Raw genomic sequence first — 21,448 nt, 5'->3', positions numbered from 1 at the left:
TTATTATATATACAGAGCAGAGACCAAAACAATATGCCTTTAGTTCGTATATGTACTTTATTTAATAAATGCAATGTTTGCTAATCATAAAATATTTCCAATAACATTCATTAACTCATTAAAAGTGGTATGAACAAGAACAAATCTCAAAAAAATTGTAAAATCTCTGGAAAACATTTCTAACAAATACATAACACAAATTACCATTCCTCTCCATCCTCCTCTCCTTCTCCCTCCACAGAATCAGCACCCACTTCCTCATAATCTTTCTCCAAAGCGGCCATGTCCTCTCTGGCCTCAGAAAACTCTCCCTCCTCCATCCCTTCTCCCACATACCAATGGACGAAAGCGCGCTTGGCGTACATCAGGTCAAACCTGTGGTCGAGTCGAGCCCAGGCCTCAGCAATGGCCGTGGTGTTGCTCATCATGCACGCAGCTCTCTGCAGTTTGGCCAGGTCTCCTCCAGGGACCATAGTCGGGGGCTGGTATAGTTGATGCCCACCTTGAATCCTGTGGGACACCAGTCGACAAACTGGATCGTGCGCTTGGTCTTAATGGCGGCAATGGCAGCGTTGACATTTTTTTTATTTTTTATTTTTTTGGAGCAATATATATTTTTTATGAATATTCATATTGAAATTAGCATTCACTAAAAGGATAGATAAAATACTATATATGGTCATCAACGATTTAAGTCAACTGTTAAACTAAAATACATTTAAAAGTATTATAATACTGATGTGATTTCTTACAAAATAGGCCTGCAGATTTAAAAAAAAAAAAAAAAAAAAAAAAAACGCTACTAAGACCAATTTTTGCTGGCTCTCAGATCCCCCCCTGAAGTAGTCCAAATGTTCTCATGGGCAGTACTTTATTGAAAATTTTAAGATTTCTACCATTATAACTTCTACATCATGCTAACATCCAAAGCTTTATAAAAGACTGCATCCTGATGAAAGACTCTCTGCTGTCTGTATCCTTCCCTTTATATATATTTTTTTTAACACTACCACATTTATTTAGCACTCCTCCTTGGGCCAGTTAAGGTTACAGATACTTATCTTTTTATATAGGCTTTATTGGTATTTATCATTGGATAAATTAACATCGCACACAGAGTATACAATAAAATAGTTTATTAATGTTAAGTCTTCCCCTATGCAGGTCATCTGGAGCGAGAGGCCGCTACATCTGCACACACCGCCATTCAAATGGAGTTGGAAACAGAAGAGAAAAAAATAAGGAAAAGAACTATAGATTTATGCAATAATTTCACCTACAACTTAAAACCCACATTTCCATCAAAACATTGTTCTTCGCATGTTCTCTCCATTGGGAAGCAAACTTCTGTAGAACACATGAAGTATATCTGCACAAAAAAACAATTATATTTTTATATTACATCAAGTTATTCCTAATCCATATGTCTCTTCTAAGTATTTTAAAAAATGTTGCTTACTTCTTCATCCAGATACTGGTTTGTATTTTGTTCCATGAATTGAAAAGCCTTGACCACAAACCTCCTCTCATTCCCAGCTGCACCAAAGTCACTGTTTAAGAGGACGAATGTGTGTGGGTCGTAAGGATTGGCACACCTAGAGAGAAAAGTTATGTGGATAAAGATATAATTATAAATTTTAAAAAAAAATTTAAAAAAGGGCTTTGCTAGTCCCTTACCCTTCATAAACAAGCACTAAAGCATTGGAAGCAGAGCGTGGATATGCAATACAATAGTTGACCAAAATGACCGCCTCTGGAGTTGGAGACAGTAAGTGCAACTGGAGGTAGATTTTTCTGCCCAGCAGGAGGCGCAGGGGCAGATGGTATGTGGGGTAGAAAGAGGAATAAGTCTCATCTAAAAAAAAAAAAAAAAAAAAAGACCCCAATCAAATCTTTGACATGTTTCCTAGGGCCAAGTCTCATTTCTCTTTCCTCGCTTCCTTCTCCTTGATTCCTCTCCTCAATTCTGCAGAAGAAGAGGAAGCCCTGCCCACAGAGACGACGAATCGAGGAGGGAGGATATAAACTCCTCACTGAGACCAATAAAGTTTGATTCTTTTATCTGATGTCTGCCTCCTTCATGTTTACACCTCCCTTCCATGGTTTTCTTTAGGATACCAGTGACACATTTGATTGACAGCTGACAAATGGATAATCAAGGAGAGGAATCGAGAAGGAAGGGGGGAATGAATTGAGATGCAGCCTATGTCAGTTAAGATCTGTGAAGTGGAGGTTGAACTTTGACGCTCAAATTTTTTCTTACATCATTAGGTGGTACAATGAAAGTTTTACTAATCAGTATGGTGAAGTAACTGAACCACATTTGGAATACTCATTTTAATTACTGTAGTTTGGTACAGTTACACTTTCATTTGTTGGTATTCAAAATAGTTACTTTTCTAAAATACATCACATATAGGCAAGTCCCGTTTAACATTAGTCACTCGGATTTTTCTCTTTTTAATGTCTACAAGTGAAGTTTTTCCACTTTGATCCTGATGAGCACCTTGACCTGAACTTTGATGGACCCACTGAAGCGCTCATCTTCCTCTCTTAAATCTAAATACATTATGGTATTTGATCACACAATGTAGGCTTCAAACTGCACATAACTAGTGAGAAAAATAATGAAACAGTGCTCTTGGTAAGTGCGTGTTATTTTTCCTTCTCTAGTTGCAAACAAAGCTCTTTTTAATTCTATGTTACATCTTTACTCTATAGTTTAAATGCAACTCGATGCAAAAATATTAAGTTTTCAGAATACAGTACTTTGACTGGACCATTTATCAGAATACATTACAAAATATTTGAAAATGTATTTAGTTAGAGATTACTGAAGAGCTGCCAATCAGTCACCGTCATTACATTAAACATTCAGTCTAAACTTGGCTCCACTCCAAAGGCATTGGGGATATTGAAATTATATGAACCTTTTGCCATTTTCAGTTCAACCCCGTACAGTCCATGAGAGGAGACAGCAGAGGGCAGTGTGGAGCTGGGAGTTATCACCATGTATCCAGTGCTGGCCAAAGTGTTACCAGAGGAGCAGTAGCGGCACTCAATCAGGAATCTACAATAAAACATTTTTTTTTAAAAAGGTAAGAGGCCAATCAAACAGTAAAACTAAAAGTGTGACATCAATTGTCTCAAAATAAAATGACAGTTTTCACTTTTAAACATTCAGTGGCAAGAGTGACTTTAGATGAAAAGAGAATTGACCATGAAGAAACATATAATGAAACTGGAGCTTTTAAAAGATTTTGTTCTTACCGCAATTGAGCACTTCTTGAAATCGCGCCATATTTTAGGTTTAGAGTCTCAACAGCCGTTTGCACTTCAGCAAGATAAATCTGGGTCCCACCAACTGTCTAATTAGTTAAAAGGGTTAATAGTTTTCATTAGCAACATTCAAACAATGAGGTCAAAAGATGAATAGGAAAAAAAAATTCAAATAGAATCAAAGTTATGTTGAACAATTCAAAAGGTCTTATTGTGCACAAAATTGTTTGTGAGCTTTTAGCCATGTTAGAATATTGTTAACTAAATAAAAACATACCTGGAGTTGTGTTTTGTTTCATTCATACATGTTTGATTAATCCTGCATTATTAGTTAGACTACATCTCCAAACTCAATTCTCTGGTCCACCTTGTGATGTAATGAAGCAGTAGTTTAATGGCTACTTTTGACTTTTCATTCAGTAGACCCTGGCAATTCCAGGGCTGTAATGATCCAAATGATTCTAGTGAATTGTATGGACTAGTGCAATGACACAGTGGAGCACCACACACATATTACCACCTGACATCACAAGGTAGAACTGAGTGTTTTCTGTTTGAGAGAAGAACTCAACCTAAACATGCAGGAATTGTGTGTGGGTGTGAATGAAACTAAACAACTCCAGATATGTCTCTGATGAAGAAACAAGTTTACATAGATCAGAAAATAGTGTGATATGGGCCATTTAACTGAAGTTACAAGTTGTTTTTTGGGGGTTATCCTGGGTTTCAACTTACAAACGTTCTAGTGCCACATTCATTCATTTTAAACTTGAAGACGGCGACAGTGTCCGTGAGGATGACTGGATTACAGTTGGTGCCGGGGATGACAAGGCTGGAAGGGTCCAGGGGGAGGGAGGCCGTGTCATGGTGGATGGAAAACACAAAGTGGAAGTCGCTTGTGCACTCTGAGGGGAGAAGACAGCAATACAAGGGAATCATTTATCATTGAATAACATGTATTTGTCAGGTACATTTGAAAAGATTTGAGTCACAAGACCATATTTATATAATACAATAAAAACAATTGCACAGCAAATAACATGCTAATATTCCCAGGATGAAATGAACACAACTTCTCAAATTAAAATGAAAATACTTGCACATCTGAACCTGGCAAGCACTAGCAACTTATATTGAATGTGCATGTCTCTCTACCAAACACTGTACACACCACATTAAATCCCATTTGTAATACATTTTGTTGTTGGACTTGAACAGTCTTGCCAAGTTGCCGCTCAAATAAATTACGCTTCTGACTTTACTAACATTTGTATACACAGAATAACATTACTTTCACTAATCTTGTATAGAAAAAGAATAAACTTCTACCATCCATTGGGTAAAAGCAGGAGGCCTGATACCAACAGCAGTCCAGAGCATCACATTCCTGTTTACTCATCCAGGCACCACCACATGGCAAACGCTCCACAGTGGGGAAGGCACACTCTGAAATATGACACATTCAAGTTAACAAAAATATTTCAAGTACACAGGACACAAAATTGATTCTTGTGAGCTTTAAGTCATGTTACCTCCTCAAAAATCATACCTGGGTTTGGGTTTTGTTTTCACACATGTTTGAGTAATCCTTTATTATTTGTCTGTCTACATCCCCAAAGCTCAAAATGCAGTGGTTATTTTAATGTTAACAGCTACCATTTACATTCAGTTCAGTAGACATTGGCAATGATTGCAGTGAAGGTGCACAGAGTTTAAAAACACAGTGGAGCACTTGTATTACCACATGACAAAGTGGAACAGTGCGTTTTCCATTTGAGAGAAAAACGCAGCCTAAATATGCAGGTTGTGTGCGTTAAACATGTGTAAAGGAAACAAAACTCCAGGTAAGTTTCTGATGAGGAAATATTATAGCAGATCAGAAAACAGTGTAATATAGACCCTTTAAACAGTCCATTATCCAGCTCTATTCACAAATGAGCCATTACTGTGACTCCTTCCACTAAACCAATAAACGTGATATTTTAGCAATTTCAGCTGTTTAATACTTTGGACAACTTTGAAGATAACAGCTCATTACAGACTGGGGGTGTGTTCATACTTGCACTATCACCACATTTAAATTTGTTCTCATCTGGGACTAAATTTGGAACTAAACCAGGACCAGTCAAATCAGTCAACATTAGAACTCAATTTGGTACCAAAAACGGTGGGTGAACCTGGGAGGTGCCATTTGGGTCTTGTCCCAACATAACATTGCATACATTTCCAAGTGTAGTTTTTGTTTGGACCTGTTTTTATAAGAGTTTCTAACATTAAAATTTTTGTAAATGAAGAATAAAACCTACTTGGTGTTGTGGACAGCACTGGTAGCTGTATTACTTGGTGTTGGTGGTGGTGTTGGTGGTGTTGATGTTGGTGGTGTTGGTGGTGGTGTTGATGGTGGTGGTGTTGATGGTGGTGGTGTTGTGGATCCGTGGGATGTTGTACAGTGGAAGGGGCTACTGTAGTGAATGGGCAGATCAGGGAGGTTTGTTGAGGGTTAGTCCAAGGAGACAGTCCACTTTTAACAGATTTTGGTCCAGGACAAGTAGCAGTACGGACTTGAGACCCTCCAGACAAAAGCAGCTGTAGAGTCCAGAAGTCCATCTCCTTAAAATAAAATGATGGTAAACAAAACATAATAGGTAGAATGTAAAAAGCTATTTTAAACGGCACAAAAAAAGACCTCTTGTACCCATGGTCCCTTTGAGTTTTAGCAGCCATTTTATAAATGTTTTCACATTTTCAATCTACAGCTGAGATGTAAAAATCTTTCACTTTTAATAGGAATAACAACCACTGGCAAGTACTGTATTTTTAAAAGGCATAATGTGTTGTCCAAAGTGGTTAATTTGGTCTTATAATTTATTAGGTTCTTTTTTCAGATCAAGAGTTTTTCATACCTGACAGTTTCAACTGCTCACTAACAGTCTTCCTCAGAGTGGTCACGTGATGTTGCTGTGATGAGTCAGTCATCTGATTTATACAGGATTTGGCGTGGTCTTCCTACCGGTGGAAGCAGGATGACATCGCCATCTGCAGTCTGACTTCCACAAGACAGTATCCCAGGTGTGTGAATAAAAATTTTAAAAAAGCCCCCTCGTCCCGGTGTATAGTTAGTGACACTGCAGTATAGTTATAATAGTTAAACTCTTGCTCTGAAAAAAATAATCTAATAAAATAAGGCATTATATGTGTAGTTTTTAAATGTAGACTTTTCTGGCAATTTCTTCTACCATCTGTCCAATTGGGGTTCATAAACTTACCTCCTTTTTGACAAAGCACCCGGTAAAGGGCACAATCAAGATCCCTTTTTCTTTGTTCAGATTGTAACCACAAGATTTCGCTGCATCCTGAACACTCAACAAGTCTTTAGGGCCTAGAAAAAAATAAAATCAACAAGCCCTTAAAGTAATGTATAATTCATAAAAACAAAAAGAAAAAAAAAAACACATCTACTGCCATCTATTTACCGATGATTTTAACTTCAGCCACTTCCTTTATAGACAAGGCGATCTTAAATGCATTTGTAGTACAAGAAAAGTGGAATCCAGTAGGGTCCTCCTTTTCAGGGCCAGGTTTTTCAGTAGGAGGAGTTTGAGGTTCATAAAATCCAGATTTTAAATCATCATCATCTTCCCCATTGTCATAATATTCATCTTCTTCCTCCTCATCATCATCCTCATCAGCATCATGCTCGTTGTAAAATTGAACAGGAAGTTTTACGTGGGCATCAGGCTTAACTAAAATATTAAAAGAGAAAATTAAAATACAGAACTCAAAGCAACAAATTACTTTTTTTTTTTAATTAGGAGTACATTTTACTTGTAATGTAGGCCTATTTTATATACTGATACTTTGCAGCTGATGTGTGTGTGATGCTAATTTAAAGGACTACTCATTCTGAAGCTCTTAATCAGTTTTGTTTTAACACAATCTGATCATTTCAACTGAATCAGTTTTTTCACAACATTTGAGATGATTTGTGTTATTTAACAAATCTTTCATATATTTAGTCACAAGTTAGTTAGCATTAGAAAGTGTTAGTCACAGTCATCTTTTTATTGAAAAATCAAACTCCTAAACAGGACCATGAATGTTTGTGTTGATCACAAGCTCTTGAATGTGTGTCGTTTAAATCCATTTTGCATTTTATCCTTGAGTTTTCAGACTTAAAACTTTTTTTTTTTTTTTAAATCATTGTGTGCATTGTCACTACGGTTACTACAAAACATTCCATTATAGGGGTACATGCAGAACACCCCCAACATGATGTCAAGTATCAACCCTTTACAACTGGACTACCGTTTTTTTTAAAAAATATTATTATTTTATGCTAGTTGCACTTGTTGTCGCACTAGTTTTGACCAAAGAAAAGACAAATAGCTCTTGTTTTCTTAGAACTTTCACTCATTCAGACAGAGCACACATAAAAGTTTATTGGACAGTTGTTCACCTGCATCAAGGGAGTACCGTCCAGCCAAAATGTCCCTTAGGTTGTGTGAGTTGGTGATGTCGATCCATCCCTGGACCAAACTCAGCAACAGCAGAGTCCACGTGAGGAAGGCCACAAACTCGACCCTGTTCAGACCCATTTAGACGGAGATACAGGAGACAGAGGAGAGCCTCGTGCTGTCCAACTGTAAAGAGAAGCAGGAGCACCACACCAGATCCAAGTAACTTTGGAGGTAATGAGTCACACCTGGTGGCTGTCAGTTAGTGCCTGGCTATTGGACAAGATTTAGCATGGGAGGAAAGTAATTATTATTTTTATTTTGGAATTATTTGAAAAAAAATTATCAACCTTTTAACGTCTGTGTTATGTCTCATTTTAAAAAATATTGACTGCAATGCATAGGCCTACATGTGTGGCAACAATAAACTTAATGTTATTAAACAAGCCTAGATTCGTTTGTTGTGCTCATAACTTTTCTTTGGTGGTTTGTGAATTTTATCTTTATTCAGCATTTTGATGTTTTAATCAATCTAAAAGTTTCATCATCTTCTTCATCACACAAACACAAAACTGATGGACAAAGGGCTTTATTGTAGGACAAACATCTTTATCAACTTAATCAATGTGTCTTTTTAAGACAAATTTGAGTTAACAGACTATTCAGTAGCCTTGATTGTTTAAAAAGTGTCAACACGCAACTGAAAACACGCAAGTAAATAAAAGTATAAACTAATATATTCATAAAAGAGGGGGGTTAATCACTTGTAGGCGTTTGCTTTGTGTTTGGGAAGGAAGTTGAAATTTTTGGGAACAGGTCCAAGCAGCATTTCACTAGAAACAAAAAATAAAACAACTTTGTCAGGATTATTTGTTATTTGCTAAATGATCAGAGAGTGATTTTGTAGTTTTTGGGGTTTTTTTTCCATACCTGATTCTGACCCAGTCGCCAACATTTTGACTTGCCATCAGTGACTCGAGATAGTCCCGTCCCATGTAGTACGGAGGTCGCTCGTTGATCTTCTGAGGCACTCGCTCCAATAAACCAACAGGAATATATCTAAAATATGACATATTTACACACATGGGCCATAATTACACCTATCACAAAGTACACTACACTATATTGTTGCAAGATATATTGCAATAAGCACAAATATTGGACTACTCCATTTTAAAAATTACCTACTTGTCTCCATGGAGATGTTATTGCTTTGCCTGGAATGTTACATGGTATGACTTTAAACATATCAATCTGGCATTATTATTCATCACAGGTGTCTCTATTGATCAAAAATACAATAATCCCTTTTGTGAATAGGCAGGACTCTCCACAGATCTGAATTGTAATGTAGCATAGTGCTGTAACCTGCTTGTCTACCTCATGATGATAGGTTTAATAAACACTGTGGAACATTCTAGACAAAGCTATAACGTCCATGAACACAAGCATGCGGCAAACCGTCCACTAGAAATGTTACACAGTGCACCTTTAACACTGTAACTTCCTTATATTCAAGCAAAATTTTAATTGTAGCTAATATGAATAAGATATGAGCAGTTGAATGGTAAATTGGTGAATCAAGTACAGTAACAAGTCTATCCATACCTCAAAAACTTCAAAAGATCATTCACATATTACCTGCACATAAAGGAGAGCCATTCTAACATGAAGGTGCGAGTCTTCTCCACTCCGCGTGTGTCCGAGCCCCAGTGCTCCAGGCCGTAGTTGGAGAAATCTCTGAGGATGTCCAAACGTTCACCAGACGAAATATCCCAATGTCTACTCTCCTTGATTTCAGTGAAGATCCATGGTTTAATCAGAGCTCCCCTATAACCAGACATATTATTATGATTGTGACGAAAAAAAGTACAATATCAACAGTTAAAGGGTCCATATTATGTTATTTTCTGATCTGTTAAAATGTTGTTTCTTCATCAAAAACATACCTGCAGTTGTGTTTTGTTTCATTCATACATGTTTAACACACAAACACTGCATATTTAGGCTATGTTCTTCTCTCTTCTTTTAAACTCAATACACCTACACTTGAATCATTTGGAAGATTTCAGCCCTGGAATTGCCAGTATCTACTAAACAAAATGTTAAAAGATAGCTTTGGAGTTGTAGGCAGACGAGTAATAAAGGGTTAGTCAAACACGTGTGTACGAAACAAAACACATGATTTCTGACATGGATAAGAGTTAACAGTCAAACAATTTCGCATAATATGTGGACCTTTAAACAACAAATTATTACAATATTTTTACCAACCTCGCTATCATGATACCAGAAACTCCAGTCTCTCTTGCTTTCATGGCATCTTCATAGGAAAGTATGTCTCCATTACCTACAATTCCACAAAGAGAACACCAATAGTTCAGTCTATTTGTTTATTATTTGTTCACACACATTGCAAAGTGAGATGAGGCATACCAAAAAGAGGTACAGGGCTTGCTAGCTCGGAGCAGCTGCTGATGTAGTCCCAGTCGGCTAACTTTGTGTAGCGCTGTTCTCTGGATCGACCGTGTAGCTATGAGGATATTGATAGTTTAGCTTTATTTCATCAAGGAAAAGTAGTAAGTACTTAAGTAAAAATAAATAGTGGACACTTAAAGGTGCATTGTGTAACTTTTCTGATGGAGGGTCTGTCATTGCTTTTGGAGATGTTATTGCCTTGTCTGAAATATGTCAAAGTATGGCATTAAATCTTTTAATCGTCATGCAGACCAAATCAGATCAAGTCACTCACAGTTAGTTCAAGGTATTTTTGAGCTATAAACCCATCTGTAATTGAATACATGTAATGCAAAGCTGTTAAATGTCATACTGTGGAACATTCACTATATTTTTTTACTGGATTGGAATGTACTTTTTTTTTTTTATCGTTTTGAGTCCTGCTGAAAAGGCTAAGGTGGTTATTTTTTTTAACATGCTCATAGTTTGAGCGAACAAAAACATACAAATAAAAAGAGCTATTGATTGAATTAACATTTTAAGTTTTATTAGCTCTCAATATCTGCATGAAATACTTTTTACTTTTTTTAAGTAAGCGGGTACTTCAATACTTTTACTTAAGTGGCTTTTTTCATGTGATACTTTATTTTTTGTATATTATCATAGGATAAGAGAAGTTTAATGTTTCTTCACTAAAACTCACCGTGATCATAGAGACGCCCCATTGCTTGAATTCTGGGATGAGTTTGTGAGCGATATTGCACTTCTCCTGTACACCAGTTCTTATCTTCACTGTTAGAGGGACATCTAGAACCTTTAAACAGTACAGACATTTACTTAAACACTTGATATAATTGATAAGTCAATATTATGCATAAAACATAAAATAATATTTCTCACATAGTTCATTCCTCTTATTATTTGTTCAAATTTCCTGGTTCGTGTCATCAGACCACAGCCGCCACCCTACCAGAAGCAGATAAAAAAAAACAATAAGTAAGGCTTTTTTTAACCCAATACCTCTTTTCTTTTATCATTTTGAGAGTATGTATACCCAACACATTAATAACAAAATAAGCATAATACATAACAAAAGATAAAACAAACACACATAAAATAAAACCACAAAAGAATTGTAAACAAAAGGAAGGAGAAGTAGTACAGAGTTTCTCAATGCAATGTTTGATTTGACAGCCCTAAAATGTAAATACACACATGCAAATTTACATTTACATATTTTCTGTTTCCTTGTATATTTTGTTTTCGATTTATTTATCTTTTTTTTTTTGGCAACCCAAAAAGATACTTACACACACACATTACACCTGCACGCTACACAAGCATATATATAACCCAATACATCTTGAACATTTAGACTGTTTGCACCTTTTTGTAAACAAGATCAATGGGGCATCCAGAGTTTATATCCACAAAGTCGACCTCTATGTTGCTGTTGATGAGCTCTGCACATCTTGTCATTGTGTCTGGAAAACAACCCTCCAACTACAAAAGACAAATATAGAAGTTTGATGTTGATTTTAAAAGGTCCTATATATTACACAAAATTGTTTCTTGTAAGCTTGCAAGTTAGAATGCTGTTACTTAAACAAAACTATACCTGGAGTTAGGTTTTGTTTTATTCACACATTTTAGTCTGTCTACATCTCCAAAGCTCAGAATGCTCAGTTCCAACATGTGTCATGAAGCAGTAGTTTTCAAGGTAACATCTACATATCTTTTACCATTTGTTCAGTAGAGATTGGCAAATCTAGGGCTGAAATTATCCAAGTGATCTAGTGAAGGTGTATGGTGTTTAAAAACACAAATGACCACTTGTATTGCCACATGACATCACAAGGTGGAACAGAGTGTTTTCTGTTTGAGAGAAGAATTTAGCCTAAATCTGGAGGGTGTGCTGTGTGTTAAACATGCGTGAATGGAACAATACACAACTCCAGGTATGTTTGTGATGAGGAAACAGCATAAATCACATCAGAAAACAATGCAATATGGGCCTTTTAAACTACAAAAATCACCTGAACTCCAAAAACATCTTCACATTCATGCCTCTTTAGTAGAGCCCACTCAGACTGCTGTCCCTGGAGCAGGTTTGTGCACATGGCCATCTCCCCACACGTGATGTCAGCTCCAAAACGCTTACAAATGCGCCTGAATGGCAAATTTCCACACTAAGAATAAGGAACAATTACATATACCCAAGATGTGATCAGGCTCTATGCTAAATAGAAAGGGGCAGTGATACATACAGTTGTTAATGGTGCCAAGTAGAGTTTGTCCTTAAAGTCAACCTGAAAACACATTTACAAAGCTTATTTACAAACTACAAAGCACATTTACAAACTATAACTTTATCATATCACACACTGCTCAGATAATGAAATTAACATTTTACCTGCTTCTTTTCACAGGGTCTTAGTTTGATAATGTCTATATCTGTTAATGGGCCAACAGTCTTAACTTCAGCCTGTTTTTCTGTGTTCACCTGCAAAAAATACATAACTTGATACAATTCATCTTTGTAGTAAGAAATCAGAAAATCAGAAAGATCAAATATTTCCCCAAGAACTACCTGAGTTTCTGTCTCTGTGGACACTTGTTGAACCTCTTCAACTTTATCTGCAGATGTATTTTTGGCACCTGTCCAAAAAAACAAAACAAAATGTAATGCAGTTTATAATGTTAAATGCAGAAACTATATGAAAATTATATGAATGGCTATTTAAAAGGAACATATGAACAACAAATCAACAAACAACAAATAATGTACCATTTTCTTGTTGTTCTCTCTTCTCCTTTTGTTTGGCCAGGGCTTTAAGATATTCGTCTGATTTGGGGAATTTCACGGAGCGCTTCCTGAGACTAATTTGGAGATCTTTGCTCAAACTATTCTTCACAATGTTTCTTCCCTCAAAATCCTTCACTAGATCTGTCTTTTCTATTGTTTTGAAGTCTGCTGTTGTGTGTGCCATGGCAAAGCGACAAGAGAGAGTATAAGGGCACTTTCCAAACGTGTCATAGAGGTAACACTTCTCCCCAATATCAGCAGGTTTGGTCTTCATATACTCCGCTATGTCATGGTAGAAATGGCATTTTTCTCCATAGGAGCATTGTTTGTCGTCCTTTACATGAATAGACAAAAAATAAGAATTATATAGTAAAAGCAAAAATCAACCTAAAGCAAGAATTGAAAGAACTGATTTATGAAAGTTTATACCTTAAGGATGGAGAGACAGAGGCGTTTTTCATCATATGCGGTAGGTTTAGTGTGAGGTCTTGACTTGTTCTGTCCACGCCATTGCTTTTTATCTGGTTTCTCACTTTTATTATTATCAGTATCTAACTTGGGTTTCTTAGCTTCAGGCTCATCCACAGCTGTCACCTCTGCATCTTCCTTTGCATTTTCATCACCACCTTTGGCTCCATTTGCTTTCCAGTTTGAATCGACAAACTCATGAAATGCATCTTTAGTGGTTAAAAATCTGGAGGGAAAAAACAGATATATATTTTTGAATCACTTAAAGAATTTATAAAGAATGACGGATTGTGTTAAATATAAAGTACTAGTTCGACTGACTTGGTTCACTACTTTGCAAGCTCATACATGCGATGGCTAGAGGATATGGGAACTAACCACGCTGTTGGTTTTATGAATCAGCTGACAAGACACATCTTTTCAAGTTTATTTTGACCCTTTACATGCAACAGAAACATGAACTACTGACATGATTGTTTGTTTGTGACATTTAATTTCCAAATAATCCAATTATGTGGAAATTAGTCTAAATAATTTGTGGATCAATAAAGTTTGTCTAAGTCTAGCGTGTAAAACATTCTTGATAGTGTAACTTACTGTGGTTTGATGTAGGCCTCGCCCTTCACAGCAGCATCTGTTGTATTTGTTGCAGAACTTTCCTCTACAGTTTTCTCCATTTTACTTCAATTAAACAGTAATAATAATAATAATAATACAGTACTCCAGATCAATGAGTGAGAGCCACTTGGGTTTACTCCTAAACTGACAAAATGAACACAACAGGAAGTAATAACATTTTATAACAAGTTGTAATTTACTTAATAGAGCTATACTTTAAAAGATCACTCACCAATTTAGTAACTAGCCAAGATCAGCTTTGAGTGAAAATCTGTGGTGAAAAACCAAGAAGCATTGAGAGTTTTGTGAAATGCTACTGTGCTAACTGTACAAAATTTCTGTTTTATGACGCGGATAACACTGGACAAAATGCAAATCTCTTGCTTCGTAAAATAGACACACTGTATAATCTGAGATCGAAACAAACTGTATGTTTGACACTTGTCTCTTGCAGCGCTGACATGAACAACACAACACTGACGGCATGAGTTTCGGAGTGCAACCCTTAAATAGGTCCGAACAGAACAGAAGATGCGAAAAAGGTTCCGAACTGAGTCAAGTGATTTCCCCCTTTATACACTCATGTGCTGTATTTTTTAATGTAATGTATGCCTGTTATTTGAAAACAGGTATCACAGTTGTATCAAAGCAATTTAAAAGTTTGTAGACAAAAAAAAGTTAAAAAGGCTACAGAAAAGAAGACAGTCAGCTGGGTTTTATTGAAAATGTATAGCCCTTTTACTTCATTACACTGAAGTAATATGAAATGTGTGCAAAATGTACAGTGAGTGCAGTCTTCAGTTACATAGATACATTCTGGATGATGGCACTTCTTCATTAGACTGACCCTTCTGGTGGTGGGGCAGACAGTTTCTTCATCTTTGCATCAAATCTTTTTCGACTCAAGTCTAAAATGCTGATGCCATTTTTCTGAAAGTCATATCCAATACTTTTTAGCTCCTCTATTTTTCCCATAATATTCTGTGTGCTGTAGTCTAATACCCTGGGCTTTTCCACTATCTGTTTAATAGTTACTCCTTCTTTGATAAGACAGTCCAGTTTGTAGTTCAGAGTGTCAGGCCCAATGTACAAAGCCATAGGATACTGTATGATCAATTTCTTAATGTCTGATTTTTTGCATTCAAGTGCAAGCATTTTCTGTTGAAGGTTATTGAAATTTTTCTTCAGACATTCATTGGAAAGATCCAGTATCTCCGACGCTGAACCTTGAAGCAAAGCCAATAGTTCATGGTCTTTCAGTTGAAGAGACTTTTTAAAATAATCAATATTATTTTTGACTCTTTTAGTACTACGGATTAAAATATAGAGATTTTTTGAGATTACACTTTTGGCAAATTGCTCTGGGTTGTCTCCTCCAAATGTGGCACAGGCATCCTTCAAAAACTCAACCATTTGTTTGTTCAGTTCAACGCTATTAGAAAATGTCCGTGGGGCTGTGGTCAATAGTCTGTGCAGATCTTTTGAGTCGAGTCCTAAAGAGGATAGAAAAGCAATATTTTTCTCTAGATTTTCATTATCGCTTGTTCTAAAAAATGATTCAGGGGATCTATCCAGGATGCTAACAATTTCCTCATCGGATTTGAAAATATTCCTCCATAATCCCCATCTTTTCTCAAGGTGATCAATAGAGCGTGTTATAGCTCGAGGATAGCGCGTTATGACACTTGCAATTACTTTGCGACTTGCCCCTTTGCCTTGAAGAAACTCTGCCACTCCTTGTTCATTTGTGAAGATTTTACGAAGCACTCCAGGCTGGCGTCTGCGGGCCATCTTCACATCAACACCCATGAGGTTAAGGTTTTCCAGCAGAGATTCATTTTCTGGGTTGGGTACAGGTTTTGGGTCATCGATGACTATAGGAGTGGCATTACACAGCTGCCTTGAAAAACACTGTGACGTTCTTTGAGCTGCAGTGAAGCCAAAAGATGCTCGATGAAGAAAAGCTCTGACTCCTGCTGCCATTTTCAGTCCATCAGACAAACATCTGGAAGTTAAACAAGCAAGAGTCAGTTCGATAGCAATCTCTCCATAAAAATGCAAAAGTGATAGGTCATGATGGATTGGACAGGCATTTTGAACATAAACAAAAATACTACACATAAAAACACTAAATAAAAACTGAAAGTAGACTCCGCCATTGCACTGACTACTGTTACAATAACAAATAAAACACTGAAGGTTTACTTCTATTATACTTTCTATTTTTCCACAAGAGTTTTAGGGTCTACCTACAGAGCAAAGAATCAAAACGTGTTCTAGATCTAAAAGGTGTCCACTGAAATATTTAGAGAAAATAGCAGAGTAGGGCTGCCATGATTGCTTAAAATAACTCCTATAGAGTTAAGATAGGGTGACCAGAAGTCCTCGTTTACCTGGGCTAGTCCCAGTTTTGAGCCTAGTATCCCCTGTCCCAGCAAATTTATCCAAAACCAGTGATTTGTCCCAGTTTTATGCAAGAAATGTCCCTGGTGTCCCCATTTTTGACCAATTTGATACCTGCCAACACTAAAGAGAGACAGAAACTGTCTAGGATTTTTGTTTCAGGTTTTTGTTTAGGACTACACTGACTCACATGTTATCGTGAATAAATCAAGTTTCTTTACTTACGCGCTCGTTTCACAATTATATTATTATCAACCACGACCAACCCGGGGGTGTCCAAGGTATTGACTTTGAAAGTCTTCCTATGTTTTATTGTTTTATCAATACCAGAATCTGAACGAACTAACATGCTACTCAACGTGATAAAGGGAAAAACACACCTTAAAAACTTACGTTGAATGAGACCTGTTCCGTGGTAAGATTTGGCAGGAAGGCGTTTCCGGGGAACACGCAAAGTGAAACTTCACAAATTCTCGCGATAATTGGATAATTGGAGCCATCTAGTGCTGTTCTCATTTTAAACACTAGATGGAAACAAAGGCTGAACAGGATTGTACAGGTGATGTTCCCGTAGGTTTAACTTTTTAACAAACATTGGATTACCTTCATGGCCATGATTTAGGCCATGGATCTATTAAAATAACTAGGGTCTATTCTTACCAGCACTTATTTTGACAGGATATTTATTTGTATTCTATTTACTGTATTTTCTTCCTAACTAAATAAAAAAATGCCAACAAAATTTGATTTGATAAATTTATGTGAAATTAGTTTAGCCTGTATTCTGTCAGTAGGTTAAATTGGGTGCTATGGGTATATAAATGGGTATTTTATTCACTGACACCTTTTCCAGCCAGCTGAACCTTAAACGGGGTGCACCCATAAAGCAATATCAAATCTCAAACTACAGTGGTCTCACAATCCCCTGAACAGGCACCAAGACAGCAGACAACACATGTTCATTTTGTATTTACAAAATATAGAGTGACCAGATGTCTCTATTTACCTGGGACAGTCCCAGTTTTGAGCCCTGTGTCCCTTGTCCCAGCAGATTTATACAAAACCAGTAATTTGTCTCAGTTTTATACAAGAAATATTCCAAGTGTCCCTATTCTAAACCAGGACTAAAACAGGACTATTACATTTTTTGACTAATCTGATCCCCACCAACAGTAAAGAGGAGCATAAATTGTCACTTGTTTAGCCAAAATACAGAAAAACATGTTTGCAGTGAAAGAAGTCCCTCAGATTATGACTGACATAAGAATACATGATCTTGCAAGCTCTTTTCACAGTTTTATTTATACCAACCGTCCCAACCTGAGTGTGTCCCAGTTTTAAATTTTGAATATCTGGTCATCCTAATTTACAATAGCTCTATTTCTTCCCTAATGTACCAAATCATTAGGATTATCTTTACCTCTGAACCATTACTTTTTTTGTGCATCAATAATTAATGCAAAACACAATGCTCTTGTTGCCTGAGTGGGGGCATTTGCCATGTGTTGTGGCTAACAGCAGTGAAAAGCTGAATGACCGAAAGCCTTTCAGCTGATGAGGCCCACCACTACCTTTCATGAATATTTAAATACAACACAGTGATATGTATTTCATTACACAGACAACCTTTCACTCCAAAACCTCCAGGAAATTAAGTGTTTTGATGTCAATAGTTCATTTCCCTGATTGTCTGAAGATGTTCTCAAAAGGACAATTCTGTAATCCTCATCATATCACTGTGTAGGCCTATGTTTACACTTGACTGGTTTCATTTTGCATAGTAATGTGATGAGAGCTGCTCTTGAGATCTCTGAAGCTGATTGGTTTGAACAGTTTTATTCAAGGCCATGATCAATGAGCAATGGTGAAATTAGGATACAGTTTTAGCTCAGTGTTGAGTGATGCATATAAACAAACAAAAATAAATAACCATGAATATTATTTAACGTTTTTTTTTTTTTTTTTTTTTTTTTTTTTTACAATGGCACATACACCTTTACATTAGATCTCAAAATATTAATAACCAAAAATCTTAGAATAAGAATTAAGATATAATCCAGTTTATTTGGGCTATTTAAACCTTACTGTTACATTTACTAAAAAAAAAAAAAAAAAAAGGCTACAAAAAAAGGCTACAGACTATACTGCAAACTGAAAAGTATGTCAATGGTGTAGTGACTGTGCAGTTGTTTAGTAACCATGAGGACTGTGGTCCTAATCCTGCCCTCACTGTTCATACTGCCCCAGAATGGAAACACACGTCATGTCTGTAAATGTGAAGTGAGTGATGGAGGTCGGAGGGGCCACATCTGTATCAGCCCCAAAGCTGCGGCTACAAGTTGCTTAAAACTATGAAACATATTCCTGATTAATGCTAAAAATATTTTTGTTTAAGTAACATTTTTCATAGGCCTATTTCAGTGAGGGTACACTTGAATAAATATTGGCATTTTTCTTATAAATATTAATGCCACTCTGATGTGGTGCATTTGTTGTGGTTGACTAGCCTATAAGTTGCTTGGGTAACTGCTGACATACTACTCCTTCTGTCAATCAATAATTTACAAACAGTTGCAAACTTTCAGATGCTCAGTCATTTTTACAGACGCCTGAGGACTCTGTAAATGGAGGAACTACGTTAAAGATGTCCAAAAGACGATGGGTGGAATTAAAAATTTGCCAGACAATAAGCTGTTCCGCTCCGGTCAGTCACAGGCCAAGGCCCTCCTCTTCATCTGCTGCTGCCTCTGCCACAGGTATGTTTACAACTGTAATGATTCAGGATCTGGAAACTGGAGGTGACATGCTGTCACAAACACTGTAAAAAGTCTAATCTAAATACATTTTGGCTATTGTCACGCATGTTCACATATAGCCATGGCTTAGTATGATGTGAATTTTTGAAAATCACAAATCCAACTGGTTATTTCTGTGTTTATTGACACGTATTGGCAATTGCCGCTTTTTAACTTCTTTTGATAAGAACTTGCATCAATTAATTGCAATAAAAGACCAAAACAAAATTGAATCATAGATAGCTGCATTTGCATTGTAGAGCATACATTTTAATAGTCTAATAAGTATTTGTGACCAAAGTGGTCAATTCTAAATTAAAAACAATAAACATACAGTTATTTTAATCTCACATACCAGATTTGATCAACTTCATTGCAAATAACTGAAGAAAAAAACATACATTTATTTTTTTCAATTTGTATTAACTGAGCAAACTTGCATAATTCTGTTTCTGACAAACCATAATTTAAATCCAGTACAGATGATTTCATTTACTCTGAAATAGGCCAGATGACGTCTGTAAGTAAGCTAAAACAAAGTTCACTCAGTCTTGTATCAAGGCCACCTGTCCTAGAAAATGAAGCTCAGGCCTTCTCTCATGTTACCTGCTGTATCTTTAACAAAAGAAGCTCAAGTGTTTTACTTTCTTTAAAACATCAAGAATAATGATCATATAATTATTCCTGAGGTGAGGATTGAATGAATTTTAAATGCAAATGCTTCAAAAGTATAAAAAGTACTACTGAGTTTTCCTCCAGGTTACCATAGAAACAGGGCAGACTTTAGTTTTAGAGACCCTTTCTTTCTGTCAGTGAGTGTTAGACTGTGACTGTTGGGATTATTAGTCAATATGGAAATTATGCAGCAAATCCCAATAACATATGGTTGCACAGAGTCACTTAATGTAGATGAATAATATTTTGTAAATCCTTTCCCTCTTCTAACCTTGTATCCATGGTCTAGTAGTCAACTAGTCAAGCCATATTGTGTTATATTAATATGCATTGTGCAGGAATGTTGTATACGTTATGGTATGCATAACATACAGTATGTGTAGCCTGTGTAGCCTACATTAATTAACAGAATAAATATGTGTAGCCTACATTAGTTAACATAATAAATTAGGGTGACTAGATTCTCAAAATGAAAAGTGGGACATACCTGTTTTTGTGAAATTGTGAAACAAGGGCATAATTAAGGAAAACATTTCTTGCACTTGGCACTAATGTGAGTCAGTATAGTCACATTTTCTTTGAGTTTTGGTCATTTTTAAGTAGCTTTTCTGTATTTTACCTCAACAAATGACAATTTATACCTCTCCTTACTGTAAGCAGTGAGAGGCAAATTGGTCAAAATAAGGGACATCTGGGGACACAGGGCTCAAAAATTGGACTGTCCTGTGTAAATAGGGACGTCTGGTCACCCTATAATAAATATGTGTAATTAACCTAATTAATTGACTTAAATAAAAAGATAAATATCCGCACTTTAAAAAGCACACTGGTGAGTCTTTAAGGCTGCCGGATTTTAACAACAAGAGTGTTTTTTTCAATGGGTTATTGTAATATTTTAGTAATACTCGAGTGTCAGTGAAAGCCGCTCCAGAGGAATGCCAGGGGCGTGGCTGAGGGCGTGGCAGGGGGCGTGGCCGCGGCAGCGTTACCCGCGTCATCACAGACCGTCTCGTGTTTACGTGGAAAACATGGCGGCGGACTGCCACCAACAAGGAGACAGATCCTAACCAGGCGTGATTTTGACAGGGAGCTTCGAGTCAAACAAGGACATCGAGCACTTAGCCCTTGGAGATCTAGTCGTATGAAGCTATTTCTCTTTTATTCCAGCTACAGGGTCAGCGGAGATGGAAGACGAGGAAAGGCAAAAGAAGCTGGAGGCCGGCAAAGCAAAGGTATGTTTTGAGTTTAAACTGCTAGCATAACTTCTAATTACAGTTTACATTGTAGTAAAGTTGTGCTGAAAGACTGCCGATATGTCGATGCGTTTCCTTGTTGCTGTCAGCTGTTTCTGGTACACCCCCCTCTCCCCTTCAGAGCCCTCTCAGCTGTCAGGGTCCAAACATGCGCCTGGCTCTGGCTGTCAGCCGGGGTTAGCCTAGCCACGGCTAACCACTCAACTCCTTTGTCATGCTGCAGGTTTACAATACTGAAAC

The 21,448-nt window shown here is 36.8% G+C and overlaps 5 protein-coding genes across 6 annotated transcripts in view; 1 reads left to right on the top strand and 4 right to left on the bottom strand.

Annotated features, from left to right (window-relative positions):
• Positions 1 to 200: 200 nt before the first annotated feature.
• LOC110161122 (tubulin alpha chain-like) lies at positions 201 to 580 on the bottom strand (the record flags this gene model as incomplete). The annotated part of the gene is given in 2 exon segments (XM_020925832.2): positions 201 to 488; positions 491 to 580. Coding segments are annotated over 2 exon segments (378 nt in total), but the record flags the coding sequence as incomplete, so codon positions are not given.
• Positions 581 to 1,121: 541 nt separating this feature from the next.
• LOC110161142 (zona pellucida sperm-binding protein 4-like) lies at positions 1,122 to 7,975 on the bottom strand. Its single transcript, XM_055157479.1, has 12 exons — positions 7,736 to 7,975; positions 6,753 to 7,022; positions 6,546 to 6,658; positions 5,586 to 5,889; positions 4,609 to 4,725; positions 4,015 to 4,184; positions 3,271 to 3,368; positions 2,931 to 3,070; positions 1,678 to 1,855; positions 1,460 to 1,595; positions 1,295 to 1,369; positions 1,122 to 1,191 (listed from the first exon to the last, which is right to left on the bottom strand). Exons 1-12 carry the CDS (start codon positions 7,872 to 7,874, stop codon positions 1,186 to 1,188), a joined length of 1,746 nt encoding a protein of 581 aa, XP_055013454.1. The 5' UTR covers positions 7,875 to 7,975; the 3' UTR covers positions 1,122 to 1,185.
• Positions 7,976 to 8,306: 331 nt separating this feature from the next.
• On the bottom strand, positions 8,307 to 14,627 carry dus3l (dihydrouridine synthase 3-like (S. cerevisiae)). 2 transcript variants are annotated; one of them, XM_055157478.1, is made up of 16 exons: positions 14,315 to 14,627; positions 14,062 to 14,226; positions 13,426 to 13,690; positions 12,979 to 13,330; positions 12,781 to 12,848; positions 12,604 to 12,693; positions 12,458 to 12,499; positions 12,227 to 12,379; positions 11,577 to 11,693; positions 11,091 to 11,156; positions 10,894 to 11,004; positions 10,170 to 10,266; positions 10,008 to 10,083; positions 9,375 to 9,563; positions 8,664 to 8,792; positions 8,307 to 8,566 (listed from the first exon to the last, which is right to left on the bottom strand). In XM_055157478.1, exons 2-16 carry the CDS (start codon positions 14,139 to 14,141, stop codon positions 8,494 to 8,496), a joined length of 1,908 nt encoding a protein of 635 aa, XP_055013453.1. In that variant the 5' UTR covers positions 14,142 to 14,226; positions 14,315 to 14,627; the 3' UTR covers positions 8,307 to 8,493. The 2 variants fall into 2 exon arrangements, with proteins under 2 accessions (XP_055013453.1, XP_020781507.1); XM_020925848.2 differs by having other exon boundaries at positions 14,062 to 14,221.
• Positions 14,628 to 14,770: 143 nt separating this feature from the next.
• Positions 14,771 to 16,941, bottom strand: LOC110161151 (transcription termination factor 1, mitochondrial). Its single transcript, XM_055157480.1, has 2 exons — positions 16,866 to 16,941; positions 14,771 to 16,087 (listed from the first exon to the last, which is right to left on the bottom strand). The coding sequence occupies exon 2, from the start codon at positions 16,063 to 16,065 to the stop codon at positions 14,920 to 14,922; it is 1,146 nt and encodes a 381-aa protein (XP_055013455.1). The 5' UTR covers positions 16,066 to 16,087; positions 16,866 to 16,941; the 3' UTR covers positions 14,771 to 14,919.
• Positions 16,942 to 20,946: 4,005 nt separating this feature from the next.
• Positions 20,947 to 21,448, top strand: part of akap9 (A kinase (PRKA) anchor protein 9) — a 79,999-nt gene continuing 79,497 nt past the window's right edge. Inside the window, 1 exon segment of the mRNA XM_055157614.1 lies at positions 20,947 to 21,187. Coding sequence (XP_055013589.1) covers positions 21,140 to 21,187 — 48 coding nt within the window. The 5' untranslated portion in view covers positions 20,947 to 21,139.

The sequence above is a fragment of the Boleophthalmus pectinirostris genome, unplaced genomic scaffold (genome assembly GCF_026225935.1).
Source record: "Boleophthalmus pectinirostris isolate CB_2022bp ecotype Guang Dong unplaced genomic scaffold, ASM2622593v1 HiC_scaffold_21, whole genome shotgun sequence".
In the NCBI taxonomy this organism is placed as follows: domain Eukaryota; kingdom Metazoa; phylum Chordata; class Actinopteri; order Gobiiformes; family Gobiidae; genus Boleophthalmus; species Boleophthalmus pectinirostris.
This window is presented reverse-complemented; position numbering and strand designations above follow the sequence as displayed.

Bases quoted from the DNA above. Each gene is read 5' to 3' on its own strand.
- LOC110161142 (XM_055157479.1), bottom strand. From the start codon at position 7,874: ATGGGTCTGAACAGGGTCGAGTTTGTGGCCTTCCTCACGTGGACTCTG. The intron at 3,071-3,270 runs GTAAGAACAAAA...GTTTTATTGTAG, and splicing joins TCAAGAAGTGCTCAATTGCG to ATTCCTGATTGAGTGCCGCT. The intron at 1,596-1,677 runs GTAAGGGACTAG...TTTTCTCTCTAG, and splicing joins TTAGTGCTTGTTTATGAAGG to GTGTGCCAATCCTTACGACC.
- dus3l (XM_055157478.1), bottom strand. From the start codon at position 14,141: ATGGAGAAAACTGTAGAGGAAAGTTCTGCAACAAATACAACAGATGCT. The intron at 12,380-12,457 runs GTATGTATCACT...CCTTATTCTTAG, and splicing joins ACTTGGCACCATTAACAACT to TGTGGAAATTTGCCATTCAG. The intron at 11,157-11,576 runs GTGCAAACAGTC...TGCTTCTGGTAG, and splicing joins TTGATCTTGTTTACAAAAAG to GGTGGCGGCTGTGGTCTGAT.
- LOC110161151 (XM_055157480.1), bottom strand. From the start codon at position 16,065: ATGGCAGCAGGAGTCAGAGCTTTTCTTCATCGAGCATCTTTTGGCTTC.